Below are 19,997 nucleotides of genomic sequence, written 5' to 3'. Positions count from 1 at the left end.
TCAATTTCTGAATAGACTTTAAACAGCATGTACAGGAGCTAAAAAGATTTTTTGCTAATGTGTTGCCTGATGGCGCTGTAATCAGACTCTGTTGTGGTAGTGGCTGAGGATGCTGTGCTCGTGATCAGAAGGTCACCGATTCAAATTCTGTGGTCGGCAGAGAGATTGTCACATAGCGGGAAGAAAGGAAGCGAAGGCAAAGATGGGGAAAATCAAAAGGGGCTTTGTTTAGACAAAACGGCAAGTAAGGCGAAAGGAAAAGGAGCACAGGGGGCCAAAAATGATCAGACTGTAACACAGAGCAGACCAGTGGCCTGTACTACGAAGCGGGGTTACTGGCTTATCGGGGTAACTTGTCAGATTTAAGGTACCACAGTTTAAATGGACTTCATATTCGCTCACTTACATTTTGCCCAGACTACCTTAAATCCAACAAGTTACCCCGATAAGCCAGTAACCCCGCTTCGTAGTACAGGCCACTGGGAGCACAGGCAGGCAGCAACAACATAAAATGACATCACACACATAAGAATACAATGAGCAGACTGGAGAGCTCAGGATGAGGAGGCACTTAAATACATCACAGATGAGGGAGTAAACGAGAGGCACCTGGGATCATCCACACAGGGGCTGAAACGAGAGGCAAGGACTGCGGGTGTCACAGAACCCTCCCCGACGCATGTACTCCGGGCATGCGAGGTCGGCCGGAGAGGGGATCTGTACTAGGCAGACGGATGAGGGAAAGTCACACCAGGGGAAAAACGACAGACCAGATGCTAGAATACAAGACCAGAGGGGGACAGGGACCGGGACCCGGGACAAAAAGATATTTTATTGTCATAGTAAATGCAATGAGATTTAGTTTGGAACGCGCCAGCAGATGCATAGTAAATCTTACAATTAAACAGAATCCGGGGCATAAAGTAGAATCCGAGAATAAAATATGTACACATACTAGGTATGCACACAATATATATTTAAAATTTGGTTACTTAAGAATATAAGTGGAGAAAGACGGAAAGCCCCAATTAATATTAAAAGTGGGCACTGTAAAAGGCCTACTAGGATGTTGGGTTATAGCTCTAGGTGTGTGGAGTTTAGGTCAAGGGAAGTGATGCTATGATTATACAATTCCTTGGTAAGAGCCCACCATGAATATTGTGTGCAGGTTTGGTCACCATACCTTAAGAAGGACATTGCTGCCTTGGAAAGAGTGCAACGTAGGGCTACGAGAATGATTCCTGGTCTTAGAGGAGAATGATTCCTGGTCTTAGAGGAATGTCTTATGAGGAGAGGTTAGCTGAGCTGAATCTGTTCAGCCTCAAGCAAAGGAGACTAAGGGGGGACATGATCCAGGTATATAAGATTCTAACAGGTTTGGATGCTGTTCAGCCAAATGGCTATTTCAGTATTAGTTTCAATACTAGAACTCATGGAAATTAGAGGGAGAACATTTTAAAAAATTTTTGCAGAAGCACTTCTTTACACGGCGTGTAGTTAGAGTATGGAATAGTCTTCCTGCTAGTGTAGTGCAAGCTAAAACCCTGGGTTACTTTAAATCAGAGCTAGATAAGATTTTAACAACTCTGAGCTATTAGTTAAGTTCTCTCCAAACAAGCTTGATGGCCTCCTCTCATTTTTAAATTTCTTATGTCCTTATGCTGTAAAATCCAAAAAAGGCTTTTTCATTGACTATTGAGAAGGGCATTAATAATTTTGGACATGCCATTTTTTTCATTCAAATCTAAATAAAACATAGATTTTTTCCCCCCAATTGTACCCCTTGTACTTTGTCTTATCATCTTTTGGGACATGCCTGTTTAATTTCCATTACCATTCAATTACCTTTAGGTAGGGGTCAAGTGACATCTAGCTTATCAACACACCTACTAAGCAAATTATTTTGGCTAAAATATTGATTAGAAAAGAATTATTTTCATTACAATGAGTCAAAAATGAGTTCAAAGGAAGCAGAGTGTCCTTGCAGTCATGAGCTGCAGGGCATGTGCTTGGGCTCTTGCAAGAGTGGGACAGATGGAAAAGGAGCAAAGACAGAGACGACCAAGAGTATTCTGCCCTCGTCTTGAAAAAAGCTTTTACAAAAGATTGAAGAGTTGAAGCAACTTGTTAAGTTTTAAGTTAAATGAACTTTTTTTTAAGGAGACCTGTTTCCTCAATTTTCTTAAGTAAATTGAACTTATCCAGGCTTATGGTGAGGGTGCACATTAAGATGGGGCAGAAATTTACCACCCATTTTGTACCTGTATGCCCATATGGGGAAGGGTGCACATATAAGATATTTGACAGTGATTTAATATTGCTTGCATGTGATTGTGATTATTCCTGGGGAGATCTCCTTTACTCAGTTACTCATTGTGGTGTTGTCCTACTTTTGTAAGAATGGATGTGATAGAAAAGATTTCTCATATTTCTTGCTTACGGCATGTGTTGTAGCATACATTTTTGGACAATTAAACTGGTCAATATAAGTGAAAGTTTTGAGGTCTTGTCTGTATGTATAGTCTTACTGGCACTACAATTCTCGCTGAACCCTGTAATCTCCCATCTCATACAGCTAGAGGAATGGATCTGGGTGGGATTTGCTGTTGTGTACTGGACCCTTGGAGCTGCATAGGTGAACCACTAAGGCTCCCATAGGGGGAGGTTTTGAGATGGGCAGATGCCATGACTGAAATAAAGTACCATCCTTCCTTATTAATAAAGGTGTCCTTTTTTTCTACAGAATATTTTCATTTAAATGATAACCTTCTTGTAGTAAGTCTTATAGAATGTGGTATTTCATATGTCTTTCTGAAGGTAATAAAAATGCAAGCCACTTTACATAAAATCCGTTTAATGCAGTTTCTTTAAGTACAGTATATCTCAACTTTCAAGAGTGGCTCAGTGGGGCCATCCAGCAATATATACAAAGGAAGGTGAAGCCAGCTAACGTTCTTGAAGACCAGAGACACCGTGGATGAAACTGCTTCCGTCTTCAGAAGAGTCTGCGAGCATTAAACTGCTATCTTAAGACTATACTTTCAGGGATCATTTCTATAGTTTCTGACTGGAGAAATGCCTTATGAAAGTCTTTGGTCATGCTGGCCACGATGAGGAGGTATGTCCACAGCTGTGCACCTGCCTTGTGTACTTCAATCAACACCCCATCTCAGGGAATTCAGACTGTAACCTGCCTTTGGGTCGTGCCTTGCTTGCATGTCGTGACAGGTTGGACTCATTCAGTTGCATGATTCCAACTGTGTAAGTTGCTGATGAGAGCTTTTGGGAAATGTACCCAGGGAACTGCCAGAGTTGTTCACAACTTCACTGAGTGGAGACCTCTTGCATATTTAGCTAGTTAATTAACTAGTTCTTTCTGGTTAGTACTAACCTTGCACTGTATTCTCTTCATCGTGCCTCTTCTGTATCTACAGTATTAATCTATCAGGACAGATCCACACGACGATGTGGAAGCTGGCCCAAGTTCATGTGAGCATGGCTCACATGGGGAGCAGAAATGGTTCTCGCTCAAAGAATTTTCTTCCACTGTTGATTGTCCTGTATTATTTATTGTTACTGTCTACTAATGTTTAAATGTGTTTTTGCTGCCTAAATGCATGTATTCAAGAGAGCAGGAGGGCATCATCATCAGTGATGAGGAGGACACTGTTTTCCTGATTATGTTAGACCTGCCCTATAGCCAGGGAAGGATCGATGAGGTAGGACTCTGCTGGCATTCACAGGGCCTGTTAATGCAACCCTCCCTGTCACCATGTTGGTTGGGCTGCTCCAGGCTGTGTTATCTAGCCCCTGGTCACTGTTCCCTGTACCCAGGCTCTACTGGATTTGCAGAGATGAGCTACTGCCCTCACCAATGAGTGCATGAGCCTCTGGAAGATCCGGCCACTACCCACAGGAATATGAGGAAAATGAGTGAGTTCGGAATCCCGCCCCTCCATGAGGGGGCTTTTTTATTGGTCGGTGATTAAAGGCAGGCCTGTCTCAATAGCTGTGGAAATGATCCTCTGTCATGGCCTGTTAGGTGTTGGGCATTTTGCTAGTGATGGAAAGTATGGCTTTGACACCCTTGGAGTGGGATAACCCCTACTGTCAATCAAATATATGATCAACAGCACACTATGTGGTTATGCACTTTCAAATTTCTTTGTAAGTATAGTTTTTCCATATTTTCCCCCAGGAAAATCACAAGTGTCTTATTTGCAGAATGGATTTGTCTGAATATAGTAGAGAAACGACCCTGCATAACCTCAGGAGAGCCAGCCTCTACCTCATTGCACATCTATCTAGACAGTGTTTTCAGCCAAATTTGGCTGCAGCATTGGAGGGATGTGAGTCTGACCTCAGTAAGCCAGACGAAATGGATGTGAATAATACAGGAGAAGAATATATACATCAGAATCAGCTTTTATTCCCATTCAAAGCACTTGACATGATAAGAACGAAACACAGTTTCTCAGGTCTAAATAACAAATAGATAAAAATACAATACTAGAATAAAATATCTAAACTGGGTAAAAATAAAATGAACTAATATAAAACCTCTGAAGTAAAAAAATTATGTACAATATTGCACAATTGTATGGCAGAACAGCAGCGACTTTAAGTGATCAGTGCAGTGAAATAATCTGTATGAATTAAACATTTTATGTTGTTTATTAAATATTGTACATACACAGAAACTAAAACAAAGAAAACTGCTCTATATATTCTGCACATCGGCTTGCACTATTACAACACACAGCCATTTCTCCAATCTGTATCTTTCAGCCTGAAGTTACTCTCATTCAGATAAAGACTTTTTGTTTTGCAAATTGGATAATCTGGGAAATCTGGGAGAGTTTTTCATCTTCAGATGTATGATTCATGGGTTATATGCAGAGATGAAATGGTGATTTTGTTAAAGTGCAAGAAAGCAGAGATAAATTGAATATGAAAGACATTTAAACCCTTTCAATCTGAGTTTAAACATGATGTGCTGAGACATAATACATAGACAGAAAAAATACAATGAAATATATATATAGCGAGTGTTGTACAGTAATGGGTTTTGGGTAACCACTGAATGTGGTATAATGGATTTTTGGTAAAGTGGTGAATGTGCAGCAATGATTTTTTGTTAGTTACAGATTTATTGCAGTTATGATTCCAGTGCAGAGAGAGGGAATGTTATCTCATTTAGAAAATCCAGTCTTAGCCTGGGAGGGGCCAGACTGTTCAATAGTAGAACTACTTGGGGGAAAAAAGCTGTTTTTTATTTGTTTTTTGCCCGCCACCACCCCCCCTCTTCGGAGGACAACTTTATTTTAAATTGAGTGTAAGTGTAAAGATATTCAATCCCAGTGTGGCCACTCTGAGCTCAGCCACCCTGGTACCGTGATTAAATATATTAAAGAAAAGGCAAGCGGGTCCAGGGCCAAAGGGCCCCATCAACCGGGAGCCCACCGCCTCCCCCCCCCGGCGGAGGGCCCCCACACGCCAGAGGGGCCCCAGCCCCCCAAGCCCACCACGGATTGCCGCCCTCCGCAGCGTCCCGGCACACTGCCCCCCCCCCCCCCCCGGCGGAGGGACCCCACACGCCAGAGGGGCCCCAGCCCCCCAAGCCCACCCCCTGGCAGGACAGATTGCCGCCTTCCGCAGCGTCCCGGCATACTACCCCCCCCCTCCCCTCCCCCCCCGATACTGCCCAACACGAAGTGCACCTCCCCACCTGGGAGAGGACTCAATTTTATAAAAATCTATGACTACAATTAAGGAAACTAAAAAAAAAAAACTAGGGTGGGTGAGATCAGAGTGGCCACACTGAGACTGAATATCTTTACACTGTAACTTTAATTTAAAAAAATAAAATTATGCTAAAGATCTGGGCTTGGTAGGGGTTAAGGTTGTCATAGACAGAAGCATACTCACGGTTGAGGAGCTGGAAGCCCAGGCCAGGAAGCAGGGATCCAGAAATGGGGCTGCAAAACAGAAACCAGGACACTCACAGAGAAACCCGAAAACATGACACCTGTTACACAGCGTGCTGCAAAAAAATATCATTATTTACAAATGAGGTTTCCTGGGCAATAAGTGAAACTATCCATTTTTTGTATCGCACATTAATAAGTATCAAACTCTTACTGAAAACGTTGTACTTTTGTGCCTCACCTGTATCATATAAAATCCCGGCTGCACGATGATCCAGCCTGGAACGAGGGCTCCAACGTGTGCTGCAAGACCAAAAGGGTGGACCGTCCGGCATTAGCATATACAGGAAGACAACCGTTAGCATACATTTCATCTGTACATTTAACTTCCTGTCGTTTTTGCAACCTGCACCTTCAGTCAATTTCATCCACCCATTTTAACCACTTAATATAAAATTTTATATGACATCTTACCCCCAGAGGGGAATCCAAGGTCCTGCGGCCTTCCTCTAGGGTCAGGATGACTTGGACCTTCCAGTGGATCTGGGCAGCAACTGTGGTCCTTCAGCTGTCCATCCCGTGTTCTCTTTGAGCCTCTTCTTCTGAGAGAGAGAAGGATCACCATTAATAGCTAGAAGTTTCTGCTCTTAATTGCACAGATGTCTTGATGTTACCATAATTGGCGCCAAAGACCATCATTTCCAAACAAGGTCTTGTGATTTACAGTTAATGTGCTGGAATAGAATACATGTGATGCAGGGATGAAGAACCACGAAATACCTGAAATACTCAGTATAGAACATCTGTAGGAGTAATGAATTAAAGCACACGATTAGGCTGTGTGTGCAGGTTTTCATTCTACCCAAGAAGAACCTACTCTTCATTGATCCGGACCAGGGCTCCATCCTCTTCTGCTTCTCCGCCTTGTGCGCTGGCTGAAAAACGTAGCAGACAACAGTAAATACTGACGCTAAGTGTCTCTAGGCCTGCTAGACTGAGCTAAGACTTTGACCTGTAGCTCTGCTCTCTATGTTTCAGTAAAATGTAATAGGCTCATTAATGGCTGAGAGGTCCACACAAGACAGCGAACAAGGAACTGGGGAAAATCTCAATGAACCAATAGATGGATTGCAAAATGTACAATGAACGTAAAATTTAACTTTTTAAGAAAAGTGCTCAGTGACAACAATTCTGGGAAGACTAATGTAAATCTAAAAGAAAATAACTGGATCAAGTTGCAGTGCATAAAAACTGACAGGCTATGCACTACAGAAAAACTGGCATTTAGAGCTCATACTTACACTCTGGGCTCCCTGCGTGCTCAGAAGCACAAGGTTCCTGGGTCTGGATGGTCCTCCTGTCGCAGAGCGTGCAGGCGATGGGTGCAGCAGATGGGCCCCGGGGCCGCTGAAGGCCCTCCCTGCCGTAGTGCCGCTGAGCCCCGCTGTGATGTTCGGGGCGCTCCCGCTTCCACAGAGAGTGGGAGGGTACGATGGCCATCACCTGCATGGGGAAACGGACATACATGGATCAGATGGCAGAACGTGACTCACTGCGACACCAGCAACAAACACCACTTATGATAACAGTCATTTGGTATCTGCCCCCAAAGACAACAGTGAGCAAACAGCCCTTAGCTTAGCTTAAGTTACAGTAAGACAGAAAAGGTCATTAATGATGAGAAACCCTTCCCTCTGCTCTGAGACATTTCAAGCCTCATGGTGGCTGAAGATTAATGTCATTTACTTGTATTAAAGATCAGGCAACATACTGTACCTCCTCACAGCAGCGGGAGCTGACAGCAGTCCTGTACTCCATCCGTGCCCAGAGCTGGTCCTTCTTCTTCAGGAAGGTGGGAAACTGACTTGTCCAGGTTTCACCCAAGGCCCAGGGGAATATCTCAAACCTGGTTCCCATCTCTTCCTCCTCCATCATGTTAGCAAGATAGCTGGGGACAGGAAGAATTCACTATTCCAAGATCCATTGGCTGGCTGACCTCCAACAGTTTCATCCAAGACTTATCCTCATGCTGATGGAGGAAATTGTTTTTCTTATTATTTTAACATTCATCTATATTGCCCACCATAGCATGCCGTCACTTACAGGGCGATGAAGAAGTTCATCCTCGTCTGCTCACTAGGAGTGAAGTGAGCTCTCCTGAAGTAGACGAAGGTCATCGCCAGCAGGTACTGAGATGAAGAGCAAAGGGATGGAAAAAGTCGTCTCTGCTTTGCTTACAGTGATTAATGTAGCAAAACCAATGCATTAAAGTTACCTTGTCAGTCATCTTATAGCAGGAGTCCATGCAGAGGAAATCCTGGATCAGATCATCATCTGAGGGCATCATGAAATCATTTTTTCAATATTTGAATTCATCCAGTATACATAAAGCAGGCACATATACTGTACTTGTAATGAAATGCATTTTATTTTGATGTTATATTTTCATTACATAAAAGCAGATTTAAAAGATCATTTAAAGCTCTTCCTCACGCTGGAACTAATCTAACCCACCTAGCAGTGTGAAGAAAGCAGCCATTTCCTGCTGCTCCATGATGATGGATTCCTCCTGCTGCTCCGGGCCGCTGCAGTCTTGCCTGGATGGATCTTGTGCCTCCTGCTGAATGAGGTGCTGGTGCCTGAAGTGCGCGCACCTCGCCATCCCTGCGGAGCAGCGCGGAGGCAGTGGGGTAACTCCGCTAGGGGGCGCACTGACGAGGTGTTAGCCGACCTGCGTTCTAATGCCGGCTTGGGTTGTAAAGCAGGTGAGTCACGTGGTGCAGCTAACTGGCTAACATCCCCTATTACAAAATGTTTGTATTTAAATTGGAGACAAATATGTTGGGGTTTTTTTCCCGCGCTGACTAAGCGTAATACTATGGTGTAGCAATATACGTACACTGTTAGCCCGGATTTAGTTTCTACTTAAATATTAAAGCATTATATACTAAAAAAAAAAAGTTTGATGATATCACTTCATAATTTTAAGTATATTCTACTAATTTGTTGGCATAGTCCAATGTGCAAATAATTTGAAGTACAATAAGCTTACATTGAAAAGTTATTGAACAGACCACACCTCTTCTTCCCAATTGTGACAACTGTCTATTAACAGAGTAATGAGCAGTTGCTCAAGGTATCTGTGTGTGTGTTTTCCTTATTTCAACAGTCTATATTGCAGCCTGCTCTTACACAGACATATAATACAAAACAAAAACAGTCCAAAACTGATTTCAGCCACGCACTGAGTCGAAGTTTTCTGTCGTTGTTGCGGTTGTGTGGATTCAAGCACTGCTGGCGAGGAACTGGAAGGTGAGTTTAACTCCCTCAGTTGTAAAAACTTCATTTAAACTTTAGCCATTTCGACGGACATTTCTAGACAGTGGCTAATTTACCTGGCTGTGTAATGTATATTTAGCTAACTGTGGGGAGGAAGGGGTTTTGGGGCAGCGGTGGAAACAATTTTTTTACATTTACCGGTTCGTTGGCTTATTTTTATCCACAACTAATCGATATCTAATGCTAGATCACTTTCTTACGCTAGTTGCTGATCGCGTGCGGTACAAACAAACTGGTTTTAACCAGTTTCACTCCCTTTAGGCTTTCACCTGGCCGGCTGCAAGCGGTGTTTTTTCCAAGAAAATAGCGGGAGTTTTACGCGGCTGTTTTACGCGGTTTACCACGGCCTATTGTATAATCTGGTAAGTTCCTTTAAGACAACATAAGCAAATATGTATCTTAAGATGTGTATGTGACTTAAAATGCCCTATATTAAAGCTAATTCGCCGTAAACTAGCAAAATAATAAATGTGATGTCAGTGTTCAGACTTTTCCAGTCTGTTAGGTTTCATGAGGTAAATGTTGTTAATGTTTGCTCATTTGCAGGGAAAATAAAGAGAAATTCTTAGAGTTAAGTCTAAAGACACCGATTAAATAATGGTTTGGAAGTGCAAGTATTGTCCTTTTAGCTGTGAAAAAAGAGCACAATTATTTAAGCATTACAGGCTAAAACACGGAGGTTATACCAGAACCGAGCCTTTTCCTTGTTTACATCAGGAATGTCTGTGCACATTTAAATCATTAAATGCACTAAAAGTTCACCTGTCCCGCATTCACACAAAAACTCCCGATCAGCAACAAAGTACAGATATACCAACTAAGTTTAGTTGTCTGTCGTGTGGATTTACAGAGTCTTGTTCAGAGAGTGACTTTTTCACTCACCTGCATCGTGCACATCTAAAAGTAAATCATAAAGTCAGATGCCCTTATGAAGACTGTAATTTTGAAAGCAGTGTTTACTCCACCTTCAAAGCACACAAGAGTAAACTACACAAACAACAGATCTCAAAGAGGTTTAAATCAGAAATTGTTGGTGACAATATTATAAGCCATGACAGTAATGCTTCACAAGAGCAGATGTCAGATGCTGATTATATTGAGGACACAGAAGAGTTGAATGAGGTAACTGAATGTGATCTGCACAATTTAGAAAAACAGCTTGAGCACAACTTGGCATCTTTACTACTAAAGATGCACACTGTTTTGCACATACCAGAGAGTGCAGTGCAAGATGTGATAGAGCAGCTCTGTCAAATCAATAAGCTCTCACAACCACTTGTACAACACAAAGTCAGGGGCATATTAAACAAATATTGTGCTGACATGGATGAGACTGTTATTAAAGAGATTATCAGTGCTTTGTCAGAAAGTAACATGATGACACATTGTTCCAAAGATGGACCTTTAGGAACTGCCAAAAAAAGAGCAGCCTATGTGCGTAGAGAGTTTCCACTGGTAAATCCAATTGAATATGTTGTGGAGAAAGGCAAAAAAACTCTTGCATATGTTCCCATTGTTCCTATGCTACAGAAGTTGCTTAACAAAACTGATGTTTTAGACAAAGCTATGTCAGGAGAAGTACATGTCCCTCAGGAATTCAGATCATATGCTGATGGGCAATACTTTACTGAAAATCCATGTCTTGCAAAAGATGAGTTCACAATTGCTCTTGTACTTTACATTGATGACTTTGAAGTCGCCAATCCTCTTGGAACATCAAAGCTTAAACACAAGATGTGTGCAGTATACTGGGTTATTGCAAACATACCTTCAAAATATCGGTCAACCCTCAGCTCTATCCAACTTGCTCTACTGTGCAATACCTCCACAGTCAAGGAGTGTGGTTATGCAAAAGTTTTCCAACCTCTGATCTATGATCTAAAATTATTGGAGCAGAATGGCGTTTACCTGGAGCAACTAGGTGCAAGTGTGAAAGGTACAGTCTTGTATGTTGCAGCTGACAATCTTGCTGCCCACTCTCTTGCAGGTTTCCTGGAGAGTTTTACTGTCGACAAGTTCTGCAGATTCTGTTTGGCAAGCAGTAGAGACACTCAACAACAAGAGGTATGTTCTGGTTTCTTTAAACTCCGAGACAAAGAGTCCCATGACAGGCAGGTGCAGGATATCAGAGAGGACCCTGGAATGACTCGAGCTTATGGTGTGAAAGGAGCATGTCCTTTAACTGAGAATCTTGAGCACTTTCATGTGGTCAGCGGGTACCCTCCTGACATCTTGCATGATATTTTGGAAGGTATTGTTCCAGTTGAATTGTCCCTGTGCCTTACAGACCTGATAGGCAAGACTTATTTTACCCTAGATATGCTGAATCAGGCCATCAGGTGTTTTAAGTACTCATTTAGTGACAAAACAGATCGACCTCAGGTTATTGGAAAGGGATTTTCCAGTAAAGGGACCATTGGTGGAAATGGCCATGAGAACTGGTGTCTCATAAGGCTCCTTCCATTTCTCATTGGTCACTGTGTCCCTGAGGGTGACAACACTTGGGAAATTCTCATGCTGCTCAAAGATATTACTGAGCTAGCTGTAGCACCAAAGCATACAGAAGAGACACTTAACTTTCTGGACTGTAAGATAGCAGAGCACAGGCGCTTACTGCAGTCAACATTTCCAGAGTTTCGTTTAAGGCCAAAACATCACTTTGTGGAACATTATCCTCAGCTGGTAAGGAAATTTGGTCCCCTGTCTGAGGTTTGGACAATGCGGTTCGAGGGGAAGCATAAATTCTTTAAGAGGGTAATTCGCACTGCTCAGAACTTTAAAAATGTTGCCATGACACTTGCTACAAAACACCAGAAGGCAGTCAGTTACCATCTCGATTGTAGCTCATTTTTCAGACCATCAGTTGAGATGTCAAAGGTTACTCCAGTTTTGCTTGCCACCTTCCCTCACAGTGTGCAGACAGCAATTGCTCAAAACTTTACAACACCAGAGTCGGTGCTTGAAGCGGCATCTGTCAGTGTAGATGGAATCAAGTATCATCCAGGCATGATACTGTCTTCTGGGTCATGCTCTGGTCTCCCTGCATTCGTCCAGATTCACAAGATTGTTGCAGTTAATGTAGAGATTCTATTTGTCTGTCACAAATTGGCCGCATGGTACAGGGAGCATTTGAGATCTTACCAACTTCATTGTGATAGTGTTACTTCTATGTGTGTGTTGAAGATGTCAGATTTCAATGATGTCCTCCCATTATCAGCATACATGGTACAAGGAGAGCTTATGGTGACACTGAGACGATTTGTAATTTGCTAAACAGCTGTCTGTCTTTTTTTTTTTTCTTTTCATTTTTCAGATGGCCATGGAACAGAAATTAACAATGCGGGTTATCGTCTCCGAGGGTGATATAAGAAAGATGACAATGAACCCTCGACCATACATACTTAAAGATTTGATTAGCTGGCTCAAAGGCACTCTCCAAGCAAACTACAATTTTACCTTACAATACCAAGATCCTGAATTTAACAATGAATTATGCAACCTCACAGACTTGTCTGAGCTCCCAGATAAACCAACGGTCAAAATCATCCCTATTATTGAGCTTGTACCAGTCCCTGGAGGTTCTGAATTATGTAGTGATACAGGCAGCCAAGCAGACACCGAGATCCTGTCCATCTCTTTGGATAGAAGTTCTCAGTGGCCAGAGGTATTTGAAATTCCAAAATTTAAAGTCGATGTAGAGTATAGACTACGCCAAGGTAACCTGCAGTATCTCAGGGATGCAACCTTTCTTAAAGTCACAAAAGAACTAAAGCATGACATACTCGAGAAATTGGCTGAGACCATATATGCATTTAAAGCATACCCAACGAAGGAAGATTTTGAGACTGTTGCTAAGGCTTTAGTGCAAACACATCCATGCCTTAAAGAAACCGGGTCACCCTCTGGCTGGAACGGTTGGAAGAATAGCCTTAAGTTCAAAATGGGTAATTATAGAACCAAAATGCGGCAGCTGGGTCGACTTGATGTTACTGTCAATGGTGGCAAGCGAGGAAGTGACACTACAAATGGCGATCCTCCAAACACACAGATCAAGAAGCCAAAGAAAGGGGAAATAAATTTCCTGCCTGATTTTCCAGAGGGGATGAATGACCAAAACATGGAAGTAGCTCGTGAGGTTATGATCAATGAAATGATGAAGACAAAGCCAAAGGAATCCCTGGTTAAGAAAGAGATGGATGTGACGTTTGCTTTTCGCAGAAAGGAGATTGTCAATGAGAAGCCTGCCATTAGCCAGTTGGTGCATCGTTGGCCAGCTCTTTTTACAGAAAATCAGGTTTGTGTTAAGTGTCTACATATCATGTGGTGTTGAGTGTGTCAGATTAAAACAGTGTGAACATTGACTGATGCATTGTTTGCCATGTTTCAGGTTTATTATGAATTTGGCAGAGTGGTAGGGAAAAATCTCAGGGAAAACTTCTTGGATGCACTTGACAATTTGTCTCCAAGCCTCATGGCCCTCTTCAAAAAGAAGAAAGGCCTTACTGGTCAGCTTTTGGCTGAACTTTTATGCCAGACAAAGGTAAGTTAACATATCTACATCAGTCCTGTTTTCCTATGAAGCTTTTCCTCCTTATCCTTTTTGTTTCTTGTCTAATTTTTCTCTCCCCCCTCTTTGCTCTTCTCTATTTCTCCCTCTTCTATTCATTTTCTACACCTTTTTTTTACCTCTGCATTTTCTATTCTCATAATTTTATCTCCTATTTCCATAAATTTTTTTCCTAATCTCTTCTTGTAATTTCTTGTAAATTACAGTCAGTATCCTTATAAAGTGTTTTAATCAATGTCCACTATCGTCTAGACAACTGAGCCAACAGACGTCAGATGCCTTTGTCTTCGGGGACTGCCGGTCACCTTGGGCGATGATCCTTCTGCATTCTTCAAGACCTGCTTTGTAAGCAAATTCATTTTTCATAAATGTTGCAGATGCATATGAGGGGCCGTGCAAGCACACACACACACACACACACACATACATACATTCTCCTCTCACACACACACACACACACACACACATACATACATTCTCCTCTCACACACACACACACACACACACATACATTCTCCTCTCACACACACATACATACATTCTCCTCTCACACACACACATACATACATTCTCCTCACACACACACATACATTCTCCTCTCACACACACATACATTCTCCTCTCACACACACACATTCTCCTCTCACACACACACACACATACATACATTCTCCTCTCACACACACACACACACACATACATACTCCTCTCACACACACACACACACATTCTCTTCTCACACACATAAATTCTCCTCACACACACATATCCTTCTCCTATCCTCCTCTCCTCTGAGAGGAGAATGTGTGTGTGTGTGTGTGTGTGAGTGTGAGAGGAGAATATGTGTGAGTGCCAGAATGAATTATGGCTTGCACGGCCCCTCATAAATGCATGTTCTTTGTTTTTATTTTATTTTTAAACCATTAATCCGGACTACTATGTGCTACAGATTTATTCAGTTTTTCAGACTTGGAGTTTTTTTTATTTATTTTTACCATAAAATTGTCTGTATGTTTAATCAGTGGCATGAAATTAACTGAAATAACTTTGCTGAAAAAATTTGGGTTCAGTTAACATAAAATATTTTGCTGTAATTGTACAGTGAAAAGGAAGCTGAACAAGCCAGGCCTCATATCTTGTATGAATAGAGTGTCTTTTACTAATATGTCAGTGTACAGTGTTTCTTCTTAGGGTATTTGTATTGTTAACATTTCGAAAATGTTTGTGCTAACTAACACACGATTGTACATTTGTTTCTCTGTAAGGACACAGCTGACAATGACTTGTACAGGCAAACTCCAGTGGGATTGCTTTTCATCGGTGAAGAGAACCTTAAGCTGAACCCATCCAAAGTGGGAATCATCTTGGAAGGGAATGTGGTGATGGATGATCTGGCCAACCTTCCTCAGGCCTTCTGTGTCCTTTTTGGACTGATATATGCCCTGCACCTGGACTATCCCAGATACATGAAAAACACTTTTTGCTTTGTTCAGCAGGTGATGTTTAACCTGGGTAAAAGTGAGCTGCCACCCAAAATTCAGACTCTGAAAAACCAACTTGCAGTGTAAAGAGGTGTTGTTACACTATTTCTCCAGATAGGAGAAAGATTGTTTGTTCTTTTAGAAAAGGGACTTGTTTGCACTGTTATGCCCTTTTTGTATATCATGTTATTGGATTGGCACTGATATATCTAGTTTCATTCAGATTAACAAACCCAAAACTGAGGAAAATCAGTTTGCAGTGTTAAGTGCTGTTCTAACTCATTGCACTACTGCTCCAGAAACCAGGTGCCTAATTTTTTTTGTTGTTCTTTTAGGAAAATGTTGTTTCACTGTTATGCACTTTTTTCTATTTATGTAATTGGATTGGCACTGATACTGTATCTCTGGTTTTGATTCAGATTAACAAACCAAAAACTGAGGAAAATCAGTTTGCAGTGTTAAGTGCTGTTCTAACTCATTGCACTAGTACTGCCTCAGAAACCAGGTGCCTAATTTTTTATTTTTTTGTTCTTTTAGGAAAATGTTGTTTCACTGTTATGCACTTTTTTCTATTTATGTAATTGGATTGGCACTGATATGTCTTTTGATTCAGATTAACAAACCAAAAACTGAGGAAAATCAGTTTGCAGTGTTAAGTGGTGTTCTGAATCGTTGCACCTGATACCAGGTGCCTAGTTTTATGTCGTGCTTTTAGAAAAACAATCTGTTGTGTATGTTCACAATAAAGCATTTTACCCCTAACCGGGGTGTTTTCAACAAATGTTTCATCTGATTTCTTGACCTGAATAAGTATTTATAATGCACCAGATTAAAAACTGAAATAATAATTTAATGATAATAACTGAACTGAATAAGTAAGTTACAACTAGGTATTTGGTACATTACACTTAAGATATTAAGTGTATTAATTGTGCAAAGAAGTTAACTTGGCAAAACATGTCGAGTTAAATCGATTTTGAATTGAGTGTAATGTACTTAACATTTTCAGTTAAATGAACTTAGGTTTTCATTACAAATTACTTATTTTTTTAAGGCAACCGGTTTCCTCAAATTTTTTAAGTAAATTCAACTTATCCGGGTTTACAGTGTAGTAAACCTCGAATTTCGCGCTAATTAAGCTCAACCTTCAGATGAATATTATGACATGACATAAAGAAAGTTTACTTTAACTGCAAGGAACTTGTTGTGAAAGAATGTTTAGTTTTCTTCTTTCTGATGGTCTTGAAGTAAAAAAATGACTTATGAAAACTTTGACGAAACGGAGTATTTGACTGAGTAATTTTTGAATTAAACACTCGATTTGGATGAAAAGATCTAATTTCTCTTTAATAAAACCTTTAAACACTTTACTCTTTACACTGATTTTTAAATTTTTTTAAAAAGAGCAAAATAACGAATACGGGCACCAGGCAGGCGGTAGGAACCAAACGCGCCCCACTTTGTAGAGCTGACCCCAGCGAAGCGCGGCGCTTTCAGAGATGATCACTGTACCTTTTGGTGATCGCAGGGAATCCCGCTCAACCTTAGTGATCTGTATATTGTTGTGGTAGCTGTTGTTTCCCTGAAATGCAGTTCGTTGTCAACTTCTTTCAATGTCTTCTCAGGACTCAATGTCTTTTCGTGTGCTTTAGGTTTTCACAGTGGTCTTTTCCACAGTTCAGGTTCGAATCCCGCAACTGTATCCATGGCAACGGACCGCGATGCGATATATATCTTGCGTGTATTATTCAAAAACAAATCATAATAATATTTATGATCCTGATAGGCTGTTCCCCATATTAGTAATGAGTATTGCTTTTCTATGTCTTAAATGTAGTTTTAAAAATTAAAATCACTTTTTGATGGATTAATTACATCTGATACTAAAGCAAGTCATTGTGGTTACCCTATACACACGTCATTTTTGCAGAGTTTAGATGTTTGATTGACAGATTTATATTTATACAGTTTCATGTTATGACTGACGTTTTGAACACAAAATATAAAGTTAGTAGGAAAGTTAATGCCCTCTAAGTGAATGCATTCTTAGCTTTTAAAAATAATAAAACTGACTATAACAATTGCTATTTCTTGCATAACTTATAAATTCAATTTCTGAATAGACTTTAAACAGCATGTACAGGAGGTAAAAAGATTTTTTGCTAATGTGTTGCCTGATGGCGCTGTTATAAGACTCTGTTGTGGTAGTGGGTGAGGATGCTGTGCTCGTGATCAGAAGGTCACCGATTCAAATTCTGTGGTCGGCAGAGAGTTTGTCACATAGCGGGAAGAAAGGAAGCGAAGGCAAAGATGGGGAAAATCAAAAGGGGCTTTATTTAGACAAAACGGCAGGTAAGGCGAAAGGAAAAGGAGCACAGGGGGCCAAAAATGATCAGACTGTAACACAGAGCAGACCAGTGGCCTGTACTACGAAGCGGGGTTACTGGCTTATCGGGGTAACTTGTCAGATTTAAGGTACCACAGTTTAAATGGACTTCATATTCGCTCACTTACATTTTGCCCAGACTACCTTAAATCCAACAAGTTACCCCGATAAGCCAGTAACCCCGCTTCGTAGTACAGGCCACTGGGAGCACAGGCAGGCAGCAACAACATAAAATGACATCACACACATAAGAATACAATGAGCAGACTGGAGAGCTCAGGATGAGGAGGCACTTAAATACATCACAGATGAGGGAGTAAACGAGAGGCACCTGGGATCATCCACACAGGGGCTGAAACGAGAGGCAAGGACTGCGGGTGTCACAGAACCCTCCCCCACGCATGTACTCCGGGCATGTGAGGTCGGCCGGAGAGGGGATCTGTCCTAGGCAGACGGATGAGGGAAAGTCACACCAGGGGAAAAATGACAGACCAGATGCTAGAATACAAGACCAGAGGGGGACAGGGACCGGGACCCGGGACAAAAAGATATTTTATTGTCATAGTAAATGCAATGAGATTTAGTTTGGAACGCGCCAGCAGATGCATAGTAAATCTTACAATTAAACAGAATCCGGGGTATAAAGTAGAATCCGAGAATAAAATATGTACACATACTAGGTATACACACAATATATATTTAAAATTTGGTTACTTAAGAATATAAGTGGAGTAAGACGGAAAGCCCCAATTAATATTAAAAGTGGGCACTGTAAAAGGCCTACTAGGATGTTGGGTTATAGCTCTAGGTGTGTGGAGTTTAGGTCAAGGGAAGTGATGCTATGATTATACAATTCCTTGGTAAGAGCCCACCATGAATATTGTGTGCAGGTTTGGTCACCATACCTTAAGAAGGACATTGCTGCCTTGGAAAGGGTGCAACGTAGGGCTACGAGAATGATTCCTGGTCTTAGAGGAGAATGATTCCTGGTCTTAGAGGAATGTCTTATTTGGAGAGGTTAGCTGAGCTGAATCTGTTTAGCCTCGAGCAAAGGAGACTAAGGGGGGACATGATCCAGGTCTATAAGATTCTAACAGGTTTGGATGCTGTTCAGCCAAATGGCTATTTCAGTATTAGTTTAAATACTAGAACTCATGGAAATTAGTGGGAGAACATTTTAAAAATTTTTTGCAGAAGCACTTCTTTACACGGCGTGTACTTAGAGTATGGAATAGTCTTTCTGCTAGTGTAGTGCAAGCTAAAACCCTGGGTTCCTTTAAATCAGAGCTAGATAAGGTTATAACAACTCTGAGCTATTAGTTAAGTTCTCTCCAAACAAGCTTGATGGCCTCCTCTCATTTTTTAATTTCTTTAAATGTTCTTATGCTGTAAAATCCAATAAAGGCTTTTTCATTGACTATTGAGAAGGGCATTAATAATTTTGGACATGCCATTTTTTTCATTCAAATCTAAATAAAACATAGATTTTCCCCGCCAATTGTACCCCTTGTTCTTTGTCTTATCATCTTTTGGGACATGCCTGTTTAATTTCCATTACCATTCAATTACCATTAGGTAGGGGTCAAGTGACATCTAGCTTATCAACACGCCTACTAAGCAAATTATTTTGGCTAAAATATTGATTAGAAAAGAATTATTTTCATTACAATTAGTCAAAAATGAGTTCAAAGGAAGCAGAGTGTCCTTGCAATCATGAGCTGCAGGGCATGTGCTTGGGCTTCTTGCAAGAGTGGGACAGATGGAAAAGGAGCAAAGAGAGAGACGACCAAGAGTATTCTGCCCTCGTCTTGAAAAAAGCTTTTACAAAAGATTGAAGAGTTGAAGCAACTTGTTAAGTTTTAAGTTAAATGAACTTTTTTTTAAGGAGACCTGTTTCCTCAATTTTTTTAAGTAAATTGAACTTATCCAGGCTTATGGTGAGGGTGCACATTAAGATGGGGCAGAAATTTACCAGCCATTTTGTACCTGTATGCCCATATGGGGAAGGGTGCACATATAAGATATTTGACAGTGATTTAATATTGCTTGCATGTGATTGTGATTATTCCTGGGGAGATCTCCTTTACTCAGTTACTCATTGTGGTGTTGTCCTACTTTTGTAAGAATGGATGTGATAGAAAAGATTTCTCATATTTCTTGCTTACGGCATGTGTTGTAGCATACATTTTTGGACAATTAAACTGGTCAATATAAGTGAAAGTTTTGAGGTCTTGTCTGTATGTATAGTCTTACTGGCACTACAATTCTCGCTGAACCCTGTAATCTCCCATCTCATA

At 41.1% G+C, this 19,997-nt stretch overlaps 2 protein-coding genes and 1 pseudogene across 5 annotated transcripts; 2 read left to right on the top strand and 1 right to left on the bottom strand.

The window, feature by feature from the left end:
• The first annotated feature begins 3,029 nt into the window (after positions 1-3,029).
• LOC140582029 (small nucleolar RNA U3) lies at positions 3,030-3,137 on the top strand (annotated as a pseudogene).
• Positions 3,138-5,709: 2,572 nt separating this feature from the next.
• LOC140581894 (speedy protein 1-A-like) lies at positions 5,710-17,001 on the bottom strand. 3 transcript variants are annotated; one of them, XM_072705694.1, is made up of 10 exons: positions 16,827-17,001; positions 8,442-8,591; positions 8,203-8,261; positions 8,031-8,116; positions 7,704-7,875; positions 7,229-7,430; positions 6,805-6,862; positions 6,402-6,529; positions 6,169-6,230; positions 5,710-5,978 (listed from the first exon to the last, which is right to left on the bottom strand). In XM_072705694.1, the coding sequence occupies exons 2-10, from the start codon at positions 8,587-8,589 to the stop codon at positions 5,925-5,927; spliced, it is 969 nt and encodes a 322-aa protein (XP_072561795.1). In that variant the 5' UTR covers positions 8,590-8,591; positions 16,827-17,001; the 3' UTR covers positions 5,710-5,924. The 3 variants fall into 3 exon arrangements, with proteins under 3 accessions (XP_072561795.1, XP_072561794.1, XP_072561796.1); XM_072705693.1 differs by lacking the exon at positions 16,827-17,001 and having other exon boundaries at positions 8,442-8,778; XM_072705695.1 differs by lacking the exon at positions 16,827-17,001 and having other exon boundaries at positions 6,402-6,526; positions 8,442-8,778.
• Positions 9,143-16,095, top strand: LOC111857251 (sterile alpha motif domain-containing protein 3-like). Of its 2 annotated transcripts, none has more exons than XM_072705885.1 (7): positions 9,143-9,239; positions 9,528-9,628; positions 11,254-11,330; positions 12,580-13,560; positions 13,654-13,806; positions 14,086-14,178; positions 15,099-16,095. In XM_072705885.1, the coding sequence occupies exons 4-7, from the start codon at positions 12,580-12,582 to the stop codon at positions 15,399-15,401; spliced, it is 1,530 nt and encodes a 509-aa protein (XP_072561986.1). In that variant the 5' UTR covers positions 9,143-9,239; positions 9,528-9,628; positions 11,254-11,330; the 3' UTR covers positions 15,402-16,095. The 2 variants fall into 2 exon arrangements, with proteins under 2 accessions (XP_072561986.1, XP_072561987.1); XM_072705886.1 differs by lacking the exon at positions 9,143-9,239 and adding an exon at positions 9,362-9,406.
• Positions 17,002-19,997: the final 2,996 nt, after the last annotated feature.

The sequence above is a fragment of the Paramormyrops kingsleyae genome, chromosome 23 (genome assembly GCF_048594095.1).
Source record: "Paramormyrops kingsleyae isolate MSU_618 chromosome 23, PKINGS_0.4, whole genome shotgun sequence".
Classification (NCBI taxonomy): domain Eukaryota; kingdom Metazoa; phylum Chordata; class Actinopteri; order Osteoglossiformes; family Mormyridae; genus Paramormyrops; species Paramormyrops kingsleyae.
Note: the sequence above shows the minus strand (reverse complement) of the source record. Positions and strands in the feature narration are given on the sequence as shown.

What these genes read in the sequence shown, in the direction of transcription:
- LOC140581894 (XM_072705694.1), bottom strand. Translation starts at nt 8,589, where the DNA reads ATGGCGAGGTGCGCGCACTTCAGGCACCAGCACCTCATTCAGCAGGAG. An exon ending in TGCTTTCTTCACACTGCTAG is followed by an intron (nt 8,262 to 8,441) that starts GTGGGTTAGATT and finishes TGATGCCCTCAG; the next exon opens with ATGATGATCTGATCCAGGAT. An exon ending in CTGGTCCGGATCAATGAAGA is followed by an intron (nt 6,530 to 6,804) that starts GTAGGTTCTTCT and finishes TCTCTCTCTCAG; the next exon opens with AAGAAGAGGCTCAAAGAGAA.
- LOC111857251 (XM_072705885.1), top strand. Translation starts at nt 12,580, where the DNA reads ATGGCCATGGAACAGAAATTAACAATGCGGGTTATCGTCTCCGAGGGT. An exon ending in CTCTTTTTACAGAAAATCAG is followed by an intron (nt 13,561 to 13,653) that starts GTTTGTGTTAAG and finishes GCCATGTTTCAG; the next exon opens with GTTTATTATGAATTTGGCAG. An exon ending in CATTCTTCAAGACCTGCTTT is followed by an intron (nt 14,179 to 15,098) that starts GTAAGCAAATTC and finishes TTTCTCTGTAAG; the next exon opens with GACACAGCTGACAATGACTT.